The sequence below is a fragment of the Caretta caretta genome, chromosome 8, assembly GCF_965140235.1.
Source record: "Caretta caretta isolate rCarCar2 chromosome 8, rCarCar1.hap1, whole genome shotgun sequence".
NCBI classification, from domain to species: Eukaryota; Metazoa; Chordata; order Testudines; family Cheloniidae; genus Caretta; species Caretta caretta.
The window spans coordinates 9524900-9551107 of record NC_134213.1 but is presented as its reverse complement, the minus strand read 5'-3'; the positions used below and the strand labels follow the sequence as shown (position 1 = coordinate 9551107).

General features: G+C 42.1%; 1 protein-coding gene across 4 annotated transcripts; it reads right to left on the bottom strand.

Moving 5' to 3' along the window:
• Nucleotides 1-3457: 3457 nt before the first annotated feature.
• NME5 (NME/NM23 family member 5) lies at nucleotides 3458-18158 on the bottom strand. Of its 4 annotated transcripts, none has more exons than XM_048862042.2 (6): nucleotides 18136-18158; nucleotides 14209-14375; nucleotides 7407-7612; nucleotides 7064-7164; nucleotides 5602-5720; nucleotides 3458-3662 (listed from the first exon to the last, which is right to left on the bottom strand). In XM_048862042.2, exons 2-6 carry the CDS (start codon nucleotides 14335-14337, stop codon nucleotides 3582-3584), a joined length of 636 nt encoding a protein of 211 aa, XP_048717999.2. In that variant the 5' UTR covers nucleotides 14338-14375; nucleotides 18136-18158; the 3' UTR covers nucleotides 3458-3581. The 4 variants fall into 4 exon arrangements, with proteins under 4 accessions (XP_048717999.2, XP_048717998.2, XP_048717996.2 ...); XM_048862041.2 differs by lacking the exon at nucleotides 18136-18158 and adding an exon at nucleotides 17639-17730; XM_048862039.2 differs by lacking the exon at nucleotides 18136-18158 and adding an exon at nucleotides 17360-17537.
• Nucleotides 18159-26208: the final 8050 nt, after the last annotated feature.

The window sequence follows — 26208 nt, the reverse complement described above, 5'->3', positions numbered from 1 at the left end:
ATATGTATCATCAGACTCTACATGGGGTATGTACCAGGATTAGTTCAGCTCTCCAATGTCAGGTTATAGTCAAGCCTTAGCTTCCTCTCACCTTTGGGTAGCTGGGCTTCAGCGAGTTGGTGATTTGGTGCTTACCCCGCCCACCAAACGAATAAGAATCTGGCGCAAATAAAAATCTAAGTCAAAATCCAAATGAAACCGCAAAGTCCTTCGAACCTTTTCCTTTTGCTGGGTCACAGTCCTCCTTTGAAGGTCTGTCCATCTTCTCACCTCTCCAAGGTGTAACAATATCTTTTCCACATCCTGCCCCCTTGGTTGTAGAGATATTTGCACCACTAGGTGGCACTGTGGAGAGCTATGGCCCTTCCATTACTCCAGGATCCAGCCTTGGAACTTGAAAATCCTGGTCAGATGTCTGTCCTCAAACTCCAAACTATACGGTTTCCCAGGGTCACATGCTAGGACACCTTGCTTTTAAGTCTCCTAGGCCTTCTCCCGTCTTCTTCTTTGGGCCATCTTAGAGTTTGCCAGGTTCTCCCTACTCTTTCTGAGTTTCTCACTATTCTGAGCCAGAGGCAGCTTTTATATAGCTTGACATTTTCTCCAAGCAGGACTCGCTTCCAATCTGTAGTCACATGGCCTTCCAAGGACTACAATTTCCAGAAAACCAGTTTTTAAGAGGCTGGTACTTGGAACCTGCATGTGCTAGACCCAGCCCTGCCCTTAAAGGGACAGCACACAATGTGACAGTGAGCCAGCCAGGAGTAGAAATTGGTAACTTCTGCTTTGTAGTTACCATACATCTGAATTTTCCCAGACAAAGCCTCTATTTTGAGTTTCATTTCTGTTTGGGGAGGATTTTAAAAATAACAGGAAATGTCCTAGGTTTTTGTAGAGCATACAAGCTGCAGTTCAGAAAGAACCCTGATTGGTCCACTTCCTGATTGGTCGCTCCCCTACATCTGCAGCTGATTGGTTCATTCCCCTGCAAGCCACATCTCCTGGATCCCGCCCACACAGGCTCCATCTCCCAGCCCTGGGGAAGGGGTTCCACAGGGAGTCGCTGACTTATGGCTGTCACTGCGTCCTGGGCTTTGTGCCAGCCACCCTGCCACCGTGATGGGGAGCCACATTTCCCCCCTACCTCCATTGTGTACTCCTGCTTCTGATACCCCCTCCAGCACCCCAACTGTGCCCCCCTCCTGCTTCTCTCCTCCCCACCCCCAGCAGTGTTCTCTTTTTGGGAACCTGAAATATGGTAACCCTACCTTTCAGCAGCACTCAAGCAAGCTAAGAAAGAGCTGTTGGTCAGCAATGTCCAATCCAGTGAATAACCTATGGACTCTTGCCTCAGAACAAGCATCTAACCTCTATTGGTCTTTCCTTCCACAAACTCCCAAGGGATCAGTTATATCTTAGAAAAATGGGAGTGAATGCTATTCATTACAGAAGGAGTTGGCACTAACATTTGCCATTATTGGACTGAAGAAGCTTCTGAAAGCTCAGAAAAGAAAAACTGAAATGATATATCCATAATAAACAAATCCTTGAATGATTGAAGCATCTTATTTCTTGCTAGGGTTATAAAAAATTAGCACCATCAGCTGCTTCAAACCTTAAAGAGTAGGACTCCTATATAGAGCTGTGTGAATTACTGATTTTTCAGTTTCGTGGCTACACTAAGAAACCAGGGGGGAAAAAATCGACTTATTTATACTGGTATTGTTAACTCTCATGATATTTGGTTTTCTTCTTAAAGTCCCAGATCCTGGAGTCATAGGATTATAGGAGAAACTCAGCTTTCTTTAAAAAAAAAAAAAGTTAATTTCTAGATCCCCATGGTTGTAGAGAAAAGCTTGAAAATGTGACCCCCTAAAGACTCAAAAGACAAGTAAAAGGCACCCATTTTTTAAAAAATATTATCTATTTTTAAGCCCCTCTCATGATTTTTTGGGCCTGACTTGTGGTTTCTGAAAGCTTTTAGTTGGCATGACTGCAGTATTCTCCAGTGAAAGGTGGGGAAAAGAACAAGTGGCCTGTGTTAAATAGTCACATTGTTCTAGTATGTCCACAACATATCAAAGTTCAGATATTTGAAAATTAATCTTGCTACTCCAGCAGATAGAAGAAAATACCTAACAGGAGGGCATCTTATCTTGATGCAATATTCTGTGAATGTGGACAACTCATTTCTTATTCAAAAAAAGCCCCCTCCTGCCATGGGAGCACTAAAGCCGTATGTAACATTGCTCTTCTGGCTGGTATGGATCAAGCATAGCAGAATTGCAAAAACGTTTCAGAACTGTTATGTTCAATCCATGCCAGCCAGGCAAACTATGAACTGATGGAGTGCTTGTATAGAAAGCCTAAAGGAAAAGGTGTGACTACAATATTCTAAATCAGCTTCCTTCCTTGAGTAAAGGCAGTAGAGGAGGAGAATCGGCCTGTCACACTTTGAACTGTGTGGTTCATATCCCATTCTTGGTAAAACTCCCTAGCTGTAGAATAAATTAATTTTACTGTAAAAATATAGAGATAATATGGAAAAATCAGAACTCAAGGTATACCTTTAACATAACTAACGTAAAGCAATTCAAGAACTTTCTCACTAAAGGTAAGATTAAATTTTAGTGCTTCTTCCTACTAGAACATGCTGCAACAAAAACTGGAGATGGAGTAAACTATGGATCTCTATCAGAAATACACCTATGGCTGTGCCATTAGCTGCCAGTTACTGAAATCTGCCTTGAACTTCTTTCCTCCAAAGCATGATGACAGGTTTCAGAGTAGCAGCCGTGTTAGTCTGTATCTGCAAAAAGAAAAGGAGGACTTGTGGCACCTTAGAGACTAACCAATTTATTTGAGCATAAGCTTTCGTGAGCTACAGCTCACTTCATCGGATGCATCCGATGAATTGAGCTGTAGCTCACGAAAGCTTATGCTCAAATAAATTGGTTAGTCTCTAAGGTGCCACAAGTCCTCCTTTTCTTTTTCCTCCAAAGAGTATCTTGACCAGACATAAATGAATCAGATTATTTCAAAGTAATTTTGCCACTTGTCATTGCTGATCAAACCACTGTGCTGAAATTGCAGGCATGCATACATGGTTCTTGGAGTGCATCTAGTCACTTAACATTATGTTGAAGTATAAGCAGATGCTGTAAGCAAGACCTGATTTCACAAAGTACAGGTCAAAAGTGTCTTTTGGAAACAGCCACATGAGTAACTCATTAGAAACAACTGAATTACTTTGGATGTACAGCAGTGTAAATAAGAACTTGGTTCTCTATGGGTAGGTTAAACCAAGGCAGAGAGGGAAAATGTCACTAAAAGTATGATGTCATTTATCACCCAGCACAATAAACTGCAGCATGTGATTCTATGTTTATTAATTTAATGGGAATAGATCCTAAAACAAATAATTACTAGTTCAACTTATCCAATGATTACTAGTCAATTTGTAGTTGGTTATAACACTAACATTTATTTCATGTAATATTAGTCACAAATACACTTAAAATGATACTAATAAGCATCTTAAGTTGATAGTGTTTAAAAAAATCTCCACTGGACTTTCATCCTTAAGGTTCTTCCACAGTCATCCACTGCTGTAGCCTAGGTTTATTGGGATTATGTTCTATCAACCAATCAGCAAACCAAATCTACAGGATGAAAAGAACATCTTCTATAACTATATAAAGAAAACATGAAAAACCATTTCACTTCCATAAAAACTGACCCTTTTTATTAAAGACACTATCTTGATACAGACACTACTAAACACAACACACCCTTTGTTTGAGACACTATTAAAGTATGCAAAACTGTACAGCCCTGTTTATAGTAAGCCATAAACTCTATTTACCAAGTTTGCCTTTTTAATCTATTCATACTACATATTGCTCTTCAGTCTTGAGCTGCTTAAAATGAATTTTAGACTTTTCATGTCAGGGACTTTCTCTGTATAAGTGTTTGTACAGGGGCATTTTAGCCCTACCTCAGTACAAATAATAAGTATGAGGATTCTATTTTGAAAATAGAATATGCACTCAAATGCTTACAGAAAAGTATTATTAAATTATGTCAGTTCTATCAACGCTGCCAGCTACTTCAACACATTGAGCCCTTCATACAAAGTCAGTGTCACAACTTTCCACACCGCAATCATGTTTGAGTACCTTACAGTAACCCTTACAGGCAGGAAATGGACCCCTTGAGAAGTCAACAAATGTGATGTTCTGGTACTTTTTGAAAACGCAACACATCGTGTAAATTTTCTAGCAAACTGTAATGGTATCTAAGCACAGATGTGAAAGGCAGGAATGCCTGAGTTCTAATTCCATTTGCTAATGACTCACTCTGGCCTTAGGCAAATTACTTACCCTCTCTGCCTTGATTTCTCCATTTGTAAAATGGAGTTTATCACACATACTTGCATACTTCATAGGGCTATTGAACACTAATTAGTGGATGTCAAGTGTTAAGTACTAGTAAATTGCTTACAGTACTGTGAAGGGAGAGGAGAATTGATAGAGTAGTAGAAGGGAAATGGAAGCAGGGATTAGTATCAGATATGAATACAATGCTTTGACAAGGGTTACAGACAGGTAGACTTTAAATAAAATAATCCTAGGAGGTTACAGGGAAGAATCTAAGGGACTAGGGCATTGAGCAGATCTGAACACTAAACACAAAACAGTTGAATTCATACACAGTGACAAAAAGTGGTGCAACTGGGAGGAAGAGGTTATAGGTTACTGCATTTTAGAGAAATGATTAAAACAATAAGAATAAGTATTTCAGCAGAGAGAGTCAAGGCAAAGAGAACAGTGATAGCAAATGTACAGACAAGATGATGTAGGAGTAAAAAGTTAGCATAGTTAAGGGGCAAGGAAGACTTCTAAATTTTTCAGCTTCGGAGAAAATTAAACTTTTTATGTCCTGCACCAACGTTCATACAGTCATATGGGAGTCTTTCTATTCACTTCAATGGGCTTTGGATAAGACGCTTATTTAAGGAGATTAATGATGACAGAAGGTCAAGAGGTTTAGTCAGTGACGTGGGCCTTTATACCGAATTCATTGCAGCAGTATAGATGACTGGAAAGGGGTCATAAGAAAACAGTTGGACACCTGTAGATGGTTTCATTGGAGAACTACTCAGGGGTCAAAGTTTATGTTAACTAGGGTGAACGTGATCACATGACCAAGAGAGTCCCAACCTAAGATAAGCAGTTAATTTGATATTACTAATTGTAGCACATATAGCAGAAGTTAAAATACAGAAATCTTTTTTTGAGGGATCCTGCAGGCATATATATATATAATTTTTTTTTGTCTAAAAAGCTGCCAGAGCTTCACTGTATTAGCAAACTGTCACAAAGCATTTAATCTTACTCATGCCTACTGGTACCCAGTACTGGTTTCTCCCAGCTAAACTAGGTAGAGAGGCAGATATTTGACATCAGTGTACCTTAGCTGGCCCTTGATTTCTACGAAGAGAGGTAAAGCAGCTTTCCGTGAAATATTATCAGGAGCCATGAACGTCACCATAAAGCAAACATAATACAAGGGAAGAATTTTGTACAACAGAGTACAAACCAATGGATCTGCTGGTTTCTGCTTACAAAGCTCGGTGAGCCCAGCTAGTAGTGTAGGATTGACATAGAGGTTCAGGTAATCCTTTGCAGCTTGTCCAACTGGAATTGGCTCAATAATCACTGGAAAGAATAGCCATGTGAGTTGAATTATTGCAAAGCAATTTGCTTATAATGTTAAAAAATTACTTTCCTTCAAATGTTTAATATACCGTGGTTATATTTTCCTTGTAATTGATAATACTTAACCCTTTGTATGGCTTCTCTGCAAGCCATACACCATGACACAGAGCTACTGCGGTGTGTTGCCCCCAAAGCAATTCTAAGATGGATGGAGCTCCTGGATATTGTATCTTAGTGATCATACACTGGCAGTGGTTGGTCCAGGGGAAAAAAAGCACCCGTATAGATGATTGGGGGAGAGGAAGAAATAAGACAAATTGAGGACCCACCCATTTCACTGGATATTTATTGGGAGAGCCCATTGGGGGCTACTTCTTCAGTGCCCCACTACCGCTGTGGAGCTGGCTTGTCACCCTGGAGGACCTACATCAGATATTGCATTTTTATTGTGGGGCAAGGGACAGAGATAGAACGGTTTACATGGGATTCTGAAGAGGGAAAATGCATGATCTCCAGGGGAAGAAAGACTAACATTCATACTAAAGAAAGACCTGCGACAGGATTTGAGACAGGTTTTCAAGTGGTTTGAATTCTGTTTAAACATAGTTCCAACTAAAATGGTTTTAAACTCAGGACCACATGCTACTCCTATTTGGTTTTCTGGTGTAGTGGATAGGAAACTCCATGAGTATCTAATCACAGATTTTGCTTAGAATTACTCCTTTGAGGATTGTATCATCCTTCCCCTTAACCTATGGAACAAGCAAAGGGCTCTGTCCCAAAGCTCACAGGTGCCTTTGTCCACGCCAATTGGAACTTGGCTCCTGAACTGTACTGCCATGTGACCCTCCACCAGTGGGTGAGCATGAATCCCCTACCTCAGTCTCAGAAGAGGGAATTCAACCATTTCAGATCAACAGTAACTCCAGGGCAGATTTTCACTTGGAAAGCCGCTCTGCTCCCAGTGAAACATGCTGATACGAAGTAGCTCCACGGTTCCTCCCATTCCCTAAATTTGCCTGTCAATTTGCCAATTCAAATTCATAGAGGGGCATTTGCAGTATCTGTGGGGCAGAAGGGAAATTAATTCCCAACCACTGTGATTTGGGTAGCTCTTCAAATAGATTTTGCTATTTTCTGCTCCACATGGCATAGCAGCTCAGCCATAGTTTAGTTAGTCAATGAAAATGGGACCAAACTGTTCTAAAACATTTTTCAACCCCCCTTTACGAGCCTATGTTCTACACTGAATGTTTGGCTACAGACAGGTAGGAATAGGGCAGGAGCCATACACTCCTAAAGACGACTTGAAGTTTACAGGCAAATAAATGCTAACTCTGTACCTTCAGGAAACATGAACTGAATTTCTCTTTCTGCTGAGGAAAATCTGATACTGCCATGAACTGCATTCCTCAGATCATCTGTTCCATAGATTGCTCTTAAACTAAAAGCAATAGAGAAAAGCTTTCTCACTCAGATTGCAATAAATGAGGTCCAATAAACAAAATCTTTCCAGTTAACAAAATCTTTTGTTTCTTTTTTGTGCCATAATTTCAAAATGAAAAAGGTTAGCCCAAACCTTTATTAATTTTCTACAGTAAGGGTGAAATCCTCACCCTAGTGAAGTCAACCCTTCACTTCAGCGAGGCCAGAATTTGACCCTAAATCTATTTTTCAGTACGTTACCTGTCAGGGTGCGTTTCCTTAGCTCTTATACTATTTGATGGTCCAATCAACTCTTTCCAGTATGCGATAGCATGATGTCTGGCAAGAACTATAGCAACTAAAGGCCCAGAACTCATATATGCTGTTAAATTAGGAAAAAACATTTTGCCATATTGATCTGCATAAAAGTTGCTGCATTGCTCTGGGCTTAGTTGGAGCTTTCGTTTCTAAAAAACAAAGAAAAGGAAAAAGTAAGCTTCTATTTTAAGCATATATTGTATTAGTCATGGATGAACACCACCAAGATTTACATAAAAATGCTATATTGCATAATTTATATTTTCCAGCGCTTGTAATGAATTTATAACTCTCCAATTTCCTACATTAAGCTATTTATCAGCAGCCATTATGTCTTCTTTAAAATGTGCTGAAATGAGACAAAATGGTATTGTGGGATCTCATGTTTGTGTCTTGGTAGCTTCCACATAAAATCTGAGCAACGTACAAGTAAAACATTTTTTCTGACCGCCAACCCTGCAAGCTCAACTGGGCTCTGAAAGACAAGTTATATTCTTTCTTTCTGTCTCAAGTAATAATAAATATTCCACAAATGGAAGTGTCAATTTCTGTTGATGATGTACAACTGGGAAAATAATCCAGCTCACTCTCCCACAGCTGTATTGGTTCTGCAGTGCTTACAAGAGTAAAGAGCAGTAAAAACTTAATTTACTGACAAAAAGTAAGCAGACACAAATCAGAATACACACAAGATGTCATTTTAGTCAATTTTCTAACCATAAACATGCTATAGCATTTTTTAAATTGATGTTTGACCTAATGCATTATTCTAATTAGACTGTATTCAAGAAACTGAATGCATTATCAGTGGTCTGTGGTTTAGTTATTCAGCTCAGCAATACTATTTTGCACTTTTATGCAATCTTCTCTTCATCCTAGACCACTACCTATAGGACTGTTCGATTTTTCATTCAAAGTATATATATTTGTATATTCTCCAGAATAACTAACTAGCTTGCAAATAGCAAGGATTAAGGCAATTATCAGTGGCAGATTATTAGTGGGGACTGAGTAAGCATACAACATTCACTAAAGAAAGCAAGCAAAAGAAATTAAAGAAAAATTTGTGCTTTTTGAGCCCAGCCCTCTGACATTGGAGCACCTTCAGTTACTATTGACTTTAATGTTGAGGTCACTGGGTACCTCACAGGAAGCTTTAAGCACTCTATGTTACCAGGTCTCAGATTTTGTCTTTGTGAAATTTGATACATTACATGTAAAGCAAATAAAATGTTTTTTGGGGGGGGGGGGGGAACTTTTCTGATGTACTAAAAATGATACAGAAAATTATGATTTTGAAAAAAAAATGAAGGTAAAGTTTTCTAGTCCTTACTCCATTAAAGCTTCATGTACAATTCCATAGCAAATATACTATACTTGACACCTACTATTTTAGTAGCTGGAATTTAATGGGCTGAAAAGGAACATTTCAACTGAGATGAATACAAGGGTTTTACTTGTCTATCAAGCTGTTTCTGAGCAGCTCAACTTGCTCCACTTAGGTTTCTGAACTGCCACCTCTAAAAGACAAAAAGAAAAGGAGTACTTGTGGCACCTTAGAGACTAACCAATTTATTTGAGCATGAGCTTTCGTGAGCTACAGCTCACTTCATCGGAAAGCTCATGCTCAAATAAATTGGTTAGTCTCTAAGGTGCCACAAGTACTCCTTTTCTTTTTGCGAATACAGACTAACACGGCTGTTACTCTGAAACCTAAAATACAAAATAATTCAACACAGCTGTATAATGGTGACATCTAGTGGCCAGTTCCTAAAATCCAATGAACAGTAATTACTTTAATTACTTTAATTTACTGATGAAGTGAGCTGTAGCTCACGAAAGCTCATGCTCAAATAAATTGGTTAGTCTCTAAGGTGCTACAAGTACTCCTTTTCTTTTTGCGAATACAGACTAACACGGCTGTTACTCTGAAACCTACTTTAAGCCAGTGATACCCAACCTTTACAGCCTGAGAGATGCACATATTAATTCAGAGGTCAAGGGACCACAAGCCATACTTTGGGGTACATCTTTGCTCCACTTTGCTTCTTCTGCAGTGAAAAAGGAGCAAATGCACCCTACAAGTCTTCTACTGGGAATTCCTGCTGCTATAGAAGTGGCACTGCCAACTCTTATAGCTCCCTCCCCACAGCTCCTGGAACATCCTTGCTAGACATTTCCCTAGGCTCAGCCACAGCCAGTTGATCTTCTTTCCAACTCCCACTGGGCCTCCAATGGCCTGGCAGGGAAGCAGGCAATGGAAGAGCCTGAGCTACTCTCTCCTCTCTCTCTTGAGGGGCCAGGTGTTTGGCAGCTGTGGCAGTAAAGAGATAAACACTGCTCAGAATGCTCTGGGTTCACATCAGAGCTGCTCCTGAGGCTGCAAGGGAAGGTGGTGCCTCCACTTCCATCTTGAAGTGACAGGGCTAATTCACTTCTGTTCTATAATGAGAGAGAGTTTAAGAACTGCAGTGACTGGGAAACCAATTGCAAATCAATGACTTGCAATGAACTTAGCAAATGCACACAGCAGAAAAGACTTGGTGGGGTTCTGCTGTATTCTTAGAAAAGTGATTCAGTTTAAAATTTTAAATTGTTGCTTGACATTTGCATGTATCTGCTCCCTATATGTTGTCAAAGTCCCGGGTACAGAGTTTATTGACAAAATCAATGTTTTCCCTGCTGCCAGCAATGCAGAGTCAATGTTTCTATGGAAGCTGCATTCTGTTCCGCCTCTTGCAGCAGCAGCAGAATTACCAGCTCATTTGTACGAATAGAATCTTTCCTTCTGGTGATGGTGGCTGTTGATAATATAAAGTATCTGAAAATCAATTAGTATTCTATGTTTTATTTACAGTGCTGGCAGTTAGAAAAATCTTGTTCTGACTTGTAAACAGTGGTGCTGAAACTATGAGTGCTGGGGGTACTGCCGCACCCCGGTCTTGAAGTAGTAATAAACACCAAATACATGGTTTCTATAGTTTTCATGATCAGCATAAAAATTGTTCCAGCATCCCCCCTTGTAAACTAAGCCATTTTATATGGAACTCCCAGATATAATAAATATGGAACCTCAGGATGCTATTGCCTATAGAACCCACTGAGACAATAACTATGGAACAGCAAGATGCTATTTTTGAAATCACTTTTCTTAGGTGTGAGGCAATTCTCCAAAAAGGCCCATATTTTTTTAATTTAACGTACCCGCCCCTGCTCATTATACCTCATTTGAAAGCTTATTTTATGTGTGTTTAGCTGAAGCATGATGTTGAGCTGTCAAGTGGGGTCATAAGCCTGTAGGAAAGCTGAAACTATAGTACTCAAAATAAGGAAGTGTCATTTTTTGCACAGTTCTAGAAACACAACAACATGACTATGACTATAGTTTTTACTGTTTCAGTTAATTTCAACACCTTAATGTGGTGTTTATAGGTCATAGCTACCAAATGACAATGCATTAAAAAATTTGTATTGGTTTTGCATGGGCAAATTTCCCCCCCCTAGAAATGATTAAGCTGTTTAGCATTTGGCAAAGACAGCGAATATCAACATTTTGCAATATATTAACATGAAATATTTTCACATTGCATATTCTTAATTGTCGAAGTGTCGCAAGTGATTATAATCGTTTTCTATTTTTTCAGTTGAAATTGGCTGACCAGATCAGTTTAACACTGAAGGCTGTTCACCAGTAACACTAGATTACGTGCCCATAATTTGTGCTGCACAGTGAGTAGATATAAATATATGAATTCCTAAAGGGATGCTTCTTCATTTGTAAGCTTTTGTACATATAATGTAGCATCTAGTCTGCCTCACAGAAAGTTTTAATTTATAATTGCCTATGCATGCAGTACTATCCTTTGAAATATTCTAGAAACTAGCTTTTGAATTCAGTGACACTTATGCACAGGTTAGTATTAGTGTTAGAGATGACAATACACAACTTATTATGAATATGGAAAAGCTAAGAGAGAAAGAAGTAGTGAAGACAAAGTCCACAAACAGCCCTTGCTTCTGTACTGAAGAGGGATGAGGAGCATGTGACAGATCTCACCAACCATGTCATCAACAATATGACAAAAACTCATTTGACCCGGAATCACATTCAGAGATGCTTATCAACATATCTACTAGATTGCATGTAATAGATGTACAAGATTCTCTACTGAAAATAGCAGATGTTGGTGGTGAACAAATGGAGAGATTTGCAAGAAGTGTACTTGAGACACATAGCCTCTTCAGCCCAGTCAAGAAATCTGGCGTCAAAACATTAGTTGAAATGCGTAGTGCCGACTCCATGGGTGCTCCAGGGCTGGAGCATCCACGCGGGAAAATTAGTGGGTGCCACTGGCAGCCAAGCTCCCTCCACCCCGCGCCCCATTCCTCCTCCGCCTCCTCCCCTGAGCGTGCCGTGTCTCCGATCCTCCACCTACCTCCCAGCGCTTCCTGCCTTGCCGCCGCCAAACAGCTGTTTGGCGGTGAACTTGGAGGGAGGCGGAGGAGCGGGAACATGGCACGCTCAGGGGAGGAGGCAGGGAAGAGGCAGGGTGGGGGATTTGGGGAACGAGTTAGAATAGGGGCAGGGAGGGGGCAGAGTTGGGGCAGGGACTTTGGGGAAGGGGTTGGAATGGGGGCAGGGCAGGAGGGGGCAGGGCAGGGGTGGAGTCGGGGCAGGGCCGGGGGCAGTGGGGAGGTTGAACACCCACCGGCGGGAGCAGAAGTCAGCACCTATGCTGAAATGGCGTAGACCAAATGTAAGTCTGACATGACATGGGGGGGTGGGAAGGAAGAGAGAGAATCACAGCAGCTATCAGTCCAGAAATTTTTTTCTGCACAGCCCTGTCCTTAGCAAGATGCAGAGATGATGTTTCAATGGCAAGTGTTCTTAGTATTCCAATAGGACCTAAGTCTATGTCCTTCTTCCATGCTCATGGAACTCTAAGAAGAACAGACTAAGCTTAATTAGGGCATCATCTGGAAACTCAAGCTGAAGAAATCCATGAGCTAAGAGCATGCAACAAAGAAATCAGTGTACATCAGAGATGACATGGTTTTCATACAAGTGATGGCTGGAGACAAATTCCACACATTCAGTGAATTGGCTGCTGAGTACCTGAGGCAGGTCCTAAAAAGATTTGTCAAAGCTGATTCTGTAACTGAAGCCTTTGATATGGATATGACAACTGTAACTCTGTGAAAACTTCATAAAGAGAGAGCCTGGACAGGATCCACGACTGGATGCAAGAAATACCAGGTGATTGGTGGATGGTGGAAAAAGTTTCAAACTGTGGCATACAAGCAGTCACTTGTAAAAATTCTCTGTAAACATATGGTTCAAAATGCACCTGAGAGTGTAGGAGCACCTCCAACTCAAACACTCCTTGCTGGAGGCTTTTCCAATGGTGAAGTAGCAAAGTCCGTGAAGAAGCTCAAGATTTGTACAGTACTGAAGAGAAAGTGGATACAAGGATGCTTCTGCATGATGTATGTACCAACATGGCTTTTGGATCTTTTGGTGTCAAAGAAACCATAGTAATTAGGTTACCTGATACAGATATTTTGGCCGTTGCTGGAACACAAAGATAACATGTAGATTGAAACGGGCACCATTACCAGCATGCTGACAAGCACTGCTTCATACCTGTGCATGCAATTTGTGACGCACTCACTCCTGATTTCTGCAGCATCCTTCTTGCTGCACACACATTAGCAGGATATGACTCTGTCATCCCTATTTGGTATTGGGGAAAAAAATCTGTATCTAATACTGCCAAAACAAAGGGAGCTTACTGCTTCAGAGATCTTGTCAAACTGGCAGAAAGTGGTGGACAGCAAGGAAGTTGGTAGCACTGTTGTATGACCAGAGTAAGAAAGGAAAGGAGACCCCCAGAGACATGAGTTGTTCACACCTCAATCTAGCCATCAAAAAGGACAAGTCACTGGCCAACTCCCACCAGGTGAGGACAGTTTTGAAGAACATGTCAAAAAAGCATCTTGGCAAACACAGATTTGGATGTCTTCACACATAGGTAAACCAGACATTGGATCACCATTGCAATATGGATGGAAATAGGTGGATGATGAACTGCTTCTTGCATTCTTCATGGGCTCAATGGCATCTGAGCTTATACAAGATCTTATCTGTGCCAGTAAAAGAAGAGATCGCTGCATAATAATTGGCGTCTGTACTCAGAACAATCTTCCCTGCACAGAACGGTGTACTTGCTTATGTAACGAAGACTGTGATAATCCACGCCCTCTCGACAGAGATCACAATGATGAAAAGATGGATGATAATGATGTTGACTAGAAATGTCACCAGTGCTGTTACATTTCAATGATACCTGTACAAATGTATTAGATTTTGTTGAACCCTTTGGATTGTTGTCGTGATTCTTTGATGTCACAAAGAAATCCAATTTTAGGTCTTGAAATAATACATAGAGTCATTAGACTAACAGAAACGAATGCAAATATTTCATAGTGGCCATTTTAACAGGATGATGTTAGTGTTATTGTTTATCCCCATTTCTATGGTAATGGTACCACGTGACAGCTCCACATCATACCTCATCTTAAAGTAGACATAAGCTGTCAAATGATATATGATGTGCATGTGTGTAGAAAGGGTACATTAAGTCAACCAAATTGGTGGTGTTTGCATCTTGCTTATCAGATCATAAACAAATTTCAAATCAAAACCAACAATGTGCAGAATCTTGTTTTATGTAAAGCATATTACCTGAACAATGGTGAATCCTGATCTGAGAATTATATCTTCTATTTCTTCTTCTTTGTCAATTACATCTGGTTTGATGAGGGCCAGAGTTCTTTCTACATAAATCTGAGGCTCAGGCATTAACGCTTGCATCTTTGCTTCAAGATTAAAATTTCAGTGCTTCTCCCTTACTGAAAACACAGTGTTTTATTATAATTACATTACATTCTTGTTAGCTGAACATGCAATTACATACCAGCATCTTTTGTTATATAACCTTTCTAAAATTTGACAGTTTACTCATATATAGGAGATAGAAAAGGAATCCCCCACACCTACAGAGGTTGCTCAGAAAGCAATACTATTACTGGGCCACCGCCTGCAAGACCTTTCTGCCAAAGAAGGCCTATAAGGAAGAGAGAAAGTCTGATACAGGTGTTAGCTGATGCCCATATGTCTGCTCTGCATCTCTCAACAGTGGAAGCACTTGCTTGTTTGGCCCATGAAGTTGCTATAGATAGTTGCTATATGGCTCTCAACTTCTTTATCATTGTGGGCCGCATATGTGGCCCACAATGTGTTATCTGGGATGCAGAAACTGGGTGGCAGGACAGCATCAGCCCTAGCCCTGACCCCGACCCAGGACCCTGTGTGGGGCCAGCTGGCTGCCCACCACGGTACCCCGTCATGCAAGGCTGGCCAGGTGTTCTGGAGCCGAGCGGCAGCCCCGGACCCCAGAGCTTGCAGGGCTGCGTGGCTGCCTGGGACTCCTGACCCTGCAGGGCTGGGCAGCTGCCCCAGAGCTTGCAGGGCCGGGCAGCTGCCCCAAACCCTGGAGCTTGTGGGGCCACCGGGCAGCCCCAGACCTCTGACCCCAAGGGGCCGGGCAGCCCGGACCCCACTGCACCAGGCAGCCAGGAACCATGCGGGCTGGCCCTTCGGCCCAGAGCTGAGCCGGGCCACAGCTATTTGCTAATTGGGCTGCATGCAGCCTGCAGGTTGAGAATCGCTGCTATAGATCTTGTGAAGTGTGCCTTGATTCCTGCTGAGACTTCAGTAAGAGCATTCTTTGGTTCTTGCAGCTTGCAGAACCTAAGGTCAGGCTTGTTAATATGCTATCTGCATCAGGTTTTTCCCATTCCTCCCTGATCGATCCTCAAAAGAGAAATACAGGAGAATTGCTGCCTCGGGGGAAGATTTTGAGGAACAGTATTTGCTTTGAGGCTTATCCTCAGGAATCTGCTTCGGATGGGTCTGGATTGTGATCACAACCTCTTTGCACATGGCCTCAAACTTCACAGGGGGAAAAAAACCTTCCAGATTCTTTCCCTTTTTAGTTCTTTTGGGCTTTTTTCACTTTTTGGTCTACTTTAAGAGTATTACTGCCTGGCTGTAATCAGAGCACGATCTTTTGCAGCTTGCTTTGTGCACAGCCCAGAGCTCTCTAGAAACTTCTTCCTCTGAGTCCTTCCCTTCAGTGTCCCACTCCCCCAAGCTGCGGATGGGGTCTCATTGTCAGAGTTCCCTGGCTCTAATTGGGAGGGAAGGGGCTGGTTATGAGCCCTGCTTCTCTTCCTAAGGTGCTTAAGACCCATTTCAAGACTTGTGGAGGGGGACCAGTAGCCCTGCAAGGGTCTTAACTGTGTGACTCCAAGATTTACCTCCCCCTCTGGGTCATCTGGATAAAGTCCTCCTCCTCCGAGCCTCTCCCTGTTCTGCTCTGTGACTTTTGCAGTGGAGTCATAGCTATTGGGGCGGGGGGGAGTAGGGGCCCCAACATGCCTGTCCAATTCAGAGTCCTGTGGGTTGGCTGGCTGGCAGTAAGCTGGACATAATATACCCTCTGCCAAGCCTGGGGAAGCTCCCTCACATACTGAGCACCTTTTGTGCTTTGCCCGGTACTTGCACAGCTGCTGTGCCATACATAAAAGAGGGCAGAGGACCTCAGCAGGGAAGCACTGCTGCAGAGGCTCCCCACAGCTGTGGCCTTGATGCTGCACAAACCCTAAACCAAGCAGAAGGTTTGGAACAAAGAAAAAAAGCTCGCTATTGCCTGAAAATGGTTAAAAAATAATAAAGACAAAAAAGATGAAGAGAAAACAAACTGCTCCTTGACTGCTGTGCCTCTGGTTAAGTGGGAGAAAAAGGAGTGGCCAGCGAATGCTGTGCCGCAGCTTTGAACTGCCTTTGGAAACTGCAGCATGGAGGGGAGCACCCAGACGGAGCAGAATTGTGGGAGATGCAGGACTGCAGAAAGTGCTCAATCCTGCAACCCATAGCCACTCACATTGTCCCACTGAAGCCAAAGGCACTATTTACTTGAATGAGGGCTGGGACCCTTTTACTCTGATCTGGCCCAACTAAACTTCAATGTCTTTCTCACTTTGATTAGGAATTTATAAGATTACCTTGAGCACTTAATTTAAACATAAGAGCATGGTACTGTACTATGTCAGGCCATTAATGAGCTCATAAACTAAAAATATATGCAAGCTCTTGTCCTAGGGTCCAATCCAGGACACCTGAAGTACTTGCCCTGGCTGACGTGTCATGGATGAGCACCACCAAACCACCAGAGAGAAATGAGAGGCTTATTCCCTGAAAATGGATTTTCACTGGCGAATACTTCATTCATGGGAGATACCACAGCGGTATCCGTGCAGAAAAGAGCTGGTTCTCATTGTAAACCATTTCGTTTCTTTAACGCCGGGGTGTCACTGGAAGAGAAGCAAAACAAGGGGCCCGATCCTGCAGCTTCTAGCCCTCCACCTGCAGTCAGCAGGAATTGTGCGCGTGCAAGACACGCCGGATCGGACCCCCATCAGCATGGGAACCTACTGACACCGTGACATCCAGGCCTCAGGGCTGAGCTGGGGATCTGCCCCGCGAGACCGACCCACGGACCCACCCCGCTCTCCTGCGGCGCTGAACCTGGGGGGAGGGGGGCAGAATCTGCCCCTGGTGCCCCCAGGCACTCGTGCAGCGCTGCCCACGGGCAAGGGCAGGGGATCGCTGCCTGGCCCCCGCAGCCAGCCCGCTCCCTAGACTACCCCGGCCCTGCGAGCCCCTCTCCCCGCACGGAAGCCCGCAGACCCACGGTGGGGTCAGCGCCCCTGGGGAGCCCGGGGGTAGAGCGGGTCACGACCCCACACCCTGCCCTCGGCCCCCCACACACCTTCCGCCCGGCAGCTCCTGCCCCGCCTACGGTTGCTAAGAGACCCGAGGCAGCCGCCGAAGGAGCCGCCCCCTACGGGGCCGGCCGAGGTCCGTGCCCAGCGCGCGTTCAGTGCCTCGGAGCCCGGCGCGCGGCGGCGGCCGACTGGGCGGAGAGCGTGGGCCGGCGTCTGGGGGACGGCGGCGCCCGCTGCTCCGGGCACGTCCTCGCTCGGGTTGTTCCCATAGCAACGCGTCAGGGCGGGTGGAGAGCGACTCCCTCCTCCCCCCCCCCACTCACTTCGCTTGCGCGTGGCTCTTCCTTCCTGCGCCTTTCTCTGGGTAAGAGCTCCCAGCCGCCCCGTGTGGACGTGCGGAATCCGGATTTGCCACCAACCCCTGCCGCCCTCTTACGAGAAGCACCGGGGGAGCTGCCGGAGTTCTGCTTAATTTATGCCAGGGCTGCGCCCCAGCACCTGCAGGCTTGGCCGTTCATAGCCCGGGCACCTCTTTCATTACAAATTAACCACCGCCTGGATGTCAAGCACTGACCAGCTGGCCATGTCCCCTGCTCAGTCAGACCCAGGCACTCTGGAGGCTTTGTGGGTTTGAGGCGGTTTAGGTCTCTCTGTCTGGTGACAAAGGGTTTTGGTGTGTGTTTGTCATTGAGATTTAAGTTTCATGTCTCACTGTTTTGAAAGCTGGCTCATTTGAATTCTGCACTCGGGTCATACATACTATGAAGTATTTATATACTACCTCTGAGCTGGAAGGATCCCCCAGTACTTTACTACTCACCATAAACCTGGTCTGGAATTGCAGTTGAACGCAGACGGGCTAAAATCAATGAGAATTCCGCATGTGGAGCACTTCCTAGTTCATAACCTAAATATTTACAGGAGCCCTGCAATCCAGCCACCTCTGGGGAAAAGGATGGCAGTCAGGTGGCACACAACATAGAGGGGAGAGAAGGGAAATTTTGACCAGTCTGAGGAATCCTATCCAGTGCACTTTTTGTAAGAGAAGAGGGTTTGCCACCCTTCTAACATCCTTTGCCATAATCTCCATTCGCCACCTTCCCTGGTACACTCTGTGTACAATAAGATGGGTACAATCAGAAAAGAAATATCATACACTGGCAGGGAGATAAGACTCAAAGACTGAAACTGTCTCTTCCATCTCTGATTTATAGGATATAGAAAACAACAAATGGTTTACTCCTGTTTAGTCTAAAAAACAGCAAATGAGAAGGTAAGCAGTGGAGCGAGCTAAAATATTAGTCTTCAGTTTACAGAGAAGTTAATTCAATCTTGTTTTATCACAGGAAAATAAATTCAGTGGTTGTTCTTTTCTGGTCCTTTGTGCATATTTGTCCATATGATAAGGCACTAGTCAATATGGTGAGACATTCAGTATCCTCTAGAAATACCCGGAGACTGGATTATCAGGGGTGAAGCAGGACAGGACAAAACTGAGATAGTCACTATGCATACAGTTGACCTTTATCTTTAGATACTGTAGCAGACAAAGAATGTAAGCAGTTAGAAGAGGAAATGGGGGGATTGGTTCTAAGTGGCCACAAGATGTCACTATTGAGCCTCAGAAATCTGCCTCACTGTGTAGCGTGGAAAATATTCTAGAGTGGCAATTAAGGTGTCTGCAACATTTCCGCTGAAATGTAGAATTCATCTCTACTACAATAATTTGTTTCTCGTTTTTGAGATGTTCTGCTTCACCCTTGATAATCCAGTCTCTGGGAATTTCTAGAAGATACTGAATGTCTCACCATACTAACTAGTGCCTTATCATGTGGACAAATGACTTTTCAGAACAGCAGTTTCTTGAAACTGGTCTCAGAAACCCATTCCACCACCCATTTCTAACACAAATATTATAAGATCCAGATTCTAATATCTTTGCTCCAGTTTAGCGGCACCTTACTCAATAAGACTACCTGTAGTGGGGTAAGGAGATTTACCAATGTGTATCAAAATCTAGCCCTTAAGTACAAGAAAGGCAAAGAAACCTTTCTACGGGCTTTGGTTTCTACCCTGAACTACTCAACAAAGAACAGTCATGTAAATACTCAACTTCTCTTATTTTTATAGAATGCATAATAAATTTTGCATTTCTGTACCTAGTTAACAACAAATACTATGGAGTTGGTGCACTTGCAGCATACAGTTCTGTGCTACACTGAATGTTTTGGGGCTGTATAAAATTGAGTTTAACATTAGAATAAGTACTGATTATAACATTCATCTTCATATGAAATTCAATATGATATCTTTTCAAAAAGTTACTGGAATCCACTACAAAATTTCTAATCACCCTGCAATGGGTGGGGCTCACCACTATGGCACCTCCTGCTGACTGTCCCAGGGATTAGCTATGCTAGCCAGTGCACCCTCTGCTGGGGGTGTCTCACCGCTGTCACATCACTCCCAGGACCATGGCATCATTTTCATGACACAGCTCTCCAGCTGTGCCGCACTCTGTGCTCCACCCTTCCAGGGGTATGTACTGCAGTCCAATAGCCCAGCCATTTCCTCAGTGGTGAGGAGGTGGGGAGGAGACCCAGACCCGCCCCACTACTCTGGATACTGGGCCCAGGGACCCTGTAGATGGCAGCCATGTATTGCATCCCCTCCAACCACTCAGTTTCCCTGGGCCACTTCCCTACAGTCCTAGCATCTTCTTCATCCTTACTTCAGGGCCTCAGCATGGCAGTCTTAGCAGCCAACCAAGAACTTGCTCTCACTCCCCTATTCCTACCCAGCATTGCTCAGTCCAGGATGCTAGCTTTCTTCCACCTGCAAGACAGACAGTCCTGTATCCTCAAAATCTAGGGAGAAACTGAACCAGCTCTGCCCTGAAGCTCTTCTTGTGTGGGCCTGCCTGGCCCTTATTGGCTGCTCCTTGCAGCCCCTCTCCTATTGGCTGCTTTCTGCACAGCCTCCCTAGGGCTCCATTAACCCCTTACAAGCCAGTGTTGGGCAGATGCCCCATCACACTCCTGCACCAGAAGTAAGGGGGCTTTGCTTCAGAGTACTTATGAGTCCTGGCTCAAGAATCAGGGCCTTAGTTAAATATGTACACTACGTTTCTGTTCAAGATTTCTTTTAAAAGACTAAAAAGCTAAATATTTGAGACTCCCTGAGTTTCCACAGCAAGTAGCCACTTTCCCAAAGATATCCCACTACACAGAGGAAAGGCTGAATTTTGTATCTCCCAACTGTCTTCGAGCTCAGTTTAGTTATCTGCTTTCTCAGTTTTGGGGAGGGAAAAACCAGGTATAAGTCAGAGCTGTACTCAACCTGTGACAATCTGTAATGTGATCTATATCTATAGTAGGCCAATATATGCATGACTGCACGCTTAAGGCCAGATTCTGCAGTCTTGTGAGCAGCCCTGTTAAAGTCAATGAGATATTTCACAGGAGTGCTTGTTTATCATTGTCAAGATTGTACAACTGGACCTCTATTTTGCATGTGTAATTACTATGATTGCATTGGGTTCTTATATGCACATGACAAGAATTGGCTCTTTTCATATGCAAATGCACAAACTGTAAGTGCAGTTGTATTTAAAAGTTAGGTATACATTTTGTCAATCGACAGCTTTCAAAAATCTGTCCCCATATCTACATCCTAGTATTAAATGGATTTCCATTTGAGAGGGTTCCAGTTCTGTTCTTCCCAATAATCTTTTTCTTGTTATGATCTGTGTACCCATGTTGGCATTTATGCTACTCCTCCTGCTGGCAGCTTCCAGAAGCACTTCTGGAAATGTGTATTTTTAGTTTCCAAGAGAATCCTGCATTGACAAATGAGATGGCAATTCCATCCAAAGGTTCAGCCAGTTATCTTGGGCTTTCTCATGCTGTACTTCACACGATGTCTTCGTAGCCTTATCTTACTTACCAAAGGAAAGGAATAAATATATCTCAGTTAACACGCAGGAAACTTTTTATAGTATTAGACTCTGACAGAATCCTGCTGCTTTAAAACTTCTGATCCTACAACTTACTGCATTAATATTATTAAATATCATCATGATGTTTGAAAAACCACCCAGGGTCTGATCCAACTCCCATTGATTTCAAAAGACTTTTGATCTGGCTCTTTGTTATGAATGAATAACAATAAACATGAGAGAGAAAATGGGTAATGAGGTAATGTCTTTTATTGGACCAACTTCTGCTAGTGAGAGACAATCTTTTGAGCTATACAGAGGTCTTGGGACCAACACTGCTACAACAACACTGCAATAAACATTATGATTACAGCACAATGAATATCACTTACAGTTCTGAATATATCTCTGCACCTAGCTTTGCTGCTGTACTTTATCTGTTAAGAGGTTTAAGAAGCCTTAGTTGTCCTTACTTATTTTTAGCCAGCTTGAAATATAAAAAAACACTAAAGGGTTCTGGTTGCAGCTAAGTTTGCATTCTGGTAACAAAAGACAAATATAACTTTTAACCTCCAATATTGTTTCAAAGCTTTGTATTCTCTGTACTGTCATAAAAATATGGAGAAATTAATTGGGTGTAGTTTGTTTTATAGAAGAGTATAACAGCAAATACTATCCTATATGCCAGAATAATAGGTTAAAGAAAGACTAAGGGAATGACGCTAGCTAGTACCATGAATAAAAAAATGTCAGGCTATTTGTATTTGCACATAATCCAACATTACCTACTTTTTGATGTTATACACTGTAATAATTTCTGTGTGTTAGTAATAATTCACTAGCTATATAGTGACCAAATGTAAAGCTTTCTGAGGAAAAATCTGAGGAACTGTCCCAGATTGACGTGTCATTAGAGGAGGTTTTGGAACAAATTGATAAACTAAACAGTAATAAGTCACCAGGACCAGATGGCATTCACCTAAGAGTTCTGAAGGAACTCAAATGTGAAATTGCAGAACTACTAACTGTAGTCTGCAACCTATCATTTAAATCCACTTCTGTACCAAATGATTGGAGGATAGCTAATGTGATGCCAATTTTTAAAAAGGGCTTCAGAGGTGATCCCGGCAATTACAGGCTGGTAAGCTTGACTTTAGTACCGGGCAAACTGGATAAAACTATAGAGAAGGACAAAATTGTCAGATACATAGATGAACATAATTTGTTGGGAAGAGTCAACATGGTTTTTGTAAAGGGAAATCATGCCTCATCAATCTACTAGCGTTCTTTGATGGAGTCAACAAGCATGTGGACAAGGGGGATCCAGTGGATATAGTGTACTTCTATTTCAGAAAGCCTTTAACAAGGTTCCTCGCCAAAGGCTCTTAAGCAAAGTAAGCTGTCATGGGATAAGAGGAAAGGTCCTCTCATGGACTGGTAACTGGTTAAAAGATAGGAAACAAAGGGTAGGAATAAATGGTCAGTTTTCAGAATGGAGAGAGGTAAATAGTGGTGTCCCCCGGGGTCTGTACTGGGCCCAGGCCTATTCAACATATTCATACATGATCTGGAAAAAGGGTAAACAGTGAGGTAGCAAAATTTGCAGATGATACAAAACTACTTAAGAGAGTTAAGTCCCAGGCAGAATGCAAAGGGCTACAAAAGGATCTCTCAAAACTAGGTGATTGGGCAACAATATGGCAGATGAAATTCAATGCTGATAAATGCAAAGTAATGCACATTGAAAAACATAACCCAAATATACACTTAAAATGATGAGATCTAAATTAACTGTTACCTCTCAAGAAAGAGATCTTGGAGTCATTGTGGCTAGTTCTCTGAAAACATCCACTCAATGTACAGTGGCAGTCAAAAAAGCAAACAGAATGTTGGGCATCATTAAGAAAGGGATAGATAATAAGACAGAAAAATATCATATTGCCTCTATATAAATCCATGGTACGCCCACATCTTGAATACTGCATGCAGATGTGGTCACCCCATCTCAAAAAAGATGTATTGGAATTGGAAAAGATTCACAAAAGGGCAACAAAAATTATTAGGGGTATGAACAGCTTCCGAATGAGGAGAGATTAATAAGACTGGGACTTTTCATCTTGGAAAAGAGACCACTAAGGGGGGATATGATTGAGGTCTATAAAATGATGACTGGGGTGGAGAAAGTAAATAAGGAAGTATTATTTACTCCTTTTCATAACACAAGAACTAGGGGTCACCAAATGAAATTAATAGGCGGCAGGTTTAAAACAAACAAAAGGCAGTATTTCTTCACACAACTCACAGTCAACCTGTGGAACTCTTTGCCAGAGGATGTTGTGAAGGCCAAGCCTATAACAGGGTTCAAAAAAGAACTAGATAAATTCATGGAGGATAGGTCCACCATTGGCTATAAGCTAGGATGGGCAGGGATGGTGTCCCTAGCCTCTGTTTGACAGAAGCTGGGAATGAGCGACAGGGAATGGATCACTTGATGATACCTGTTCTGTTCATTCCCTCTGGGACACCTGGCATTGGCCACTGTTGGAAGACAGGATATTGGGCTAGATGGATCTTTGGTCTGACCCAGTATGGCCGTTTTTATGTTCTTATGTTTCTATATATGTATTTTACAAATTTTGAGCCATTACAGACCATCAGCTAAATATATAAGTAAAGAGTTTTCAGAAGTTCTGTTAAAGGGGCATACATAAATAAAAACTGAAATCAAAGACTTAAAAAAAAACCTGTAAGGAAAATTAATATTTCAAGTTAAATGCACCACAGCAAGATATTCAAAGTCAAGTGGCAGATTTTTAAAGGCATAATTTTATTATGTGCCCAACCATCTTTGAAAATTGCATGCATGGAAATTTGGTGTGGATCAATTTTTGCCTTTGGAAATCTATTCCTAAATATTTCTGGCATCACTCATACATTTTTTCAAATAAGAATAATATTAGATAACATGGGAGGATTTCCAGGCTTTTGTAGAAGTCACATCCTCAGTTCTCCTTTACAACTGTTTTTTTTTTCCTGCAGCTGAAGTCTGTGTATTGTATGAGGTGCAATTTTGCTACCCTTATCACCTAGAGTAATACCATTGTCCACAAATACATAAGGTATTACTTATAAGAATGGCTGAATTGGGCCCAGAATCAAGAGGTCATACACATTGATTTCAATGATAAATCATCATCCTCATCAAAATCATCATTATTGCAGGATCAGGCACATGGTGTGTGAAAACAGGATGTTATTTTTCACAGCAGAAGGCATGTTATGCAAGGAGTAACACACAAGAGGGTGTGTGGTTATTGGGAAATAACCACACCCTTTAAATACGAGTGAAGCACAAGACCAGGAAGTTTAGTTACTCTAACACCCCGGAAGGATTGTCCAAAACAACTCCTAGATCCTTAGCTGTCACTGTGGAGCACTCTGTGAACAAGCAGTGCAGTGGGATACAAAGTAGGTATACAAAAGGGATTTTTGCAGGCCCCATATTCCAAAAAGCCACTCTAATTTGTGTCAACTGCCAATGGTAGCCAGCGATTGCCAGGATACAGAGATACACCAGTCTTACGCTTTGCTGTTGGATTTGGGGAGTTTGGAGTATCAGAGGGAACAGTGCAGTTAGGAATGACATTTGGGACTGGCAGTTGAAATGGGGCAATTCGGAATGGCAGCTAGAAGTGGACAGTTGGGGTGTAGCCAGCTGGAATTGTCTAGATAGGTGCGAGACTTGGAATTGGCCAGCTAGAAATGATGGCTGAAATTGGGCAGTTGGAGAAAGGAAACTTATAGCAACACTTTCCATTTGTAGAAGAGAAGGGAAGGGCATTCAAGTCAATGAGTCAATGTTAATCAGAAACAGGATAATGCGTACGAGAAGAGCAATATGAGGGATGTGAAGGTGAGGCAAAGAAAAGAAAACTGATAGAGCAAAACAAAAAATCAAGAGAACTAGGGAAAAAGTGAGAGGAAAGAAAGGAAAGGAGAGGGAGAAATTCACCCGAAAAGAGAAGTGTGTAACTCCTGGTTAATAAGGGTGTGTGAAGCTAATGGCTTGTCTAAACGGGGACACTCAGCAAAATTAATCTGAATTAACTAATAATGGGAATTTAAAGTGGTTTAGTTAAACCACATTAAAATCATAGCAGACACTCTTATTCAGAATTAAAATGGTCTTAATTCAATTTAGTTTAATTCACTTCCTAAATGAATTAAAATGAATGGAATTAAACTCAGTTTAAATAAGAGCTTGGCTATATGGGGACACAGGAAAATTAATCTGAATTAACTAAAGGTGTGAACTGAAAGTGGATTAGTTAAGCTATATTAAACCTCTCTGTGAGGCTGTCATATAGAATTAAAGTGACCTTATTTCAGTTTAATTTTAATTTACTCCTCGGGCTGGAAATTCATTTTGAGTGGTCACTGAATTTTAGATTGTTTTAATAATGTTGTGTTTGTAACCAATGAGAACGTGAAAATAAAAAGTAGGTTTACAAACACAAACAATATGGCTGAGAATTTAACCACACAAAAATGAAAAAAAAATTGTTACAGTTTCACCAGCAGTTGTTAATCAAACATTGCACACATTCATGGGATTCAAAACAAAACGCCATCTTGGGCCTTTAAAATTCTGTTCATGACAAGTGCCATAGGCACCAAGACAACAGGGGCTGGGAAGTGGACTCAAAATGGTGAATTCTTCATTATGTTGAGAGGCACCAGATTTATCAAGTAAGCTCATAACTATGTAAGTTTGCTTATTTATTTAGAAATTCTCCATTAGGTCCTCACCCAATGACATCTTTTTACTGACTTCAAAAGGAACTGGATTAGGCCCTTACTCTAAAAATAGCATGTTATGGAATTGTGGTCATCCTGAGTACAACATTATTTTGCAATCATTCTTTGCTTGTTACAAAGACATGGAAAAAAAACACA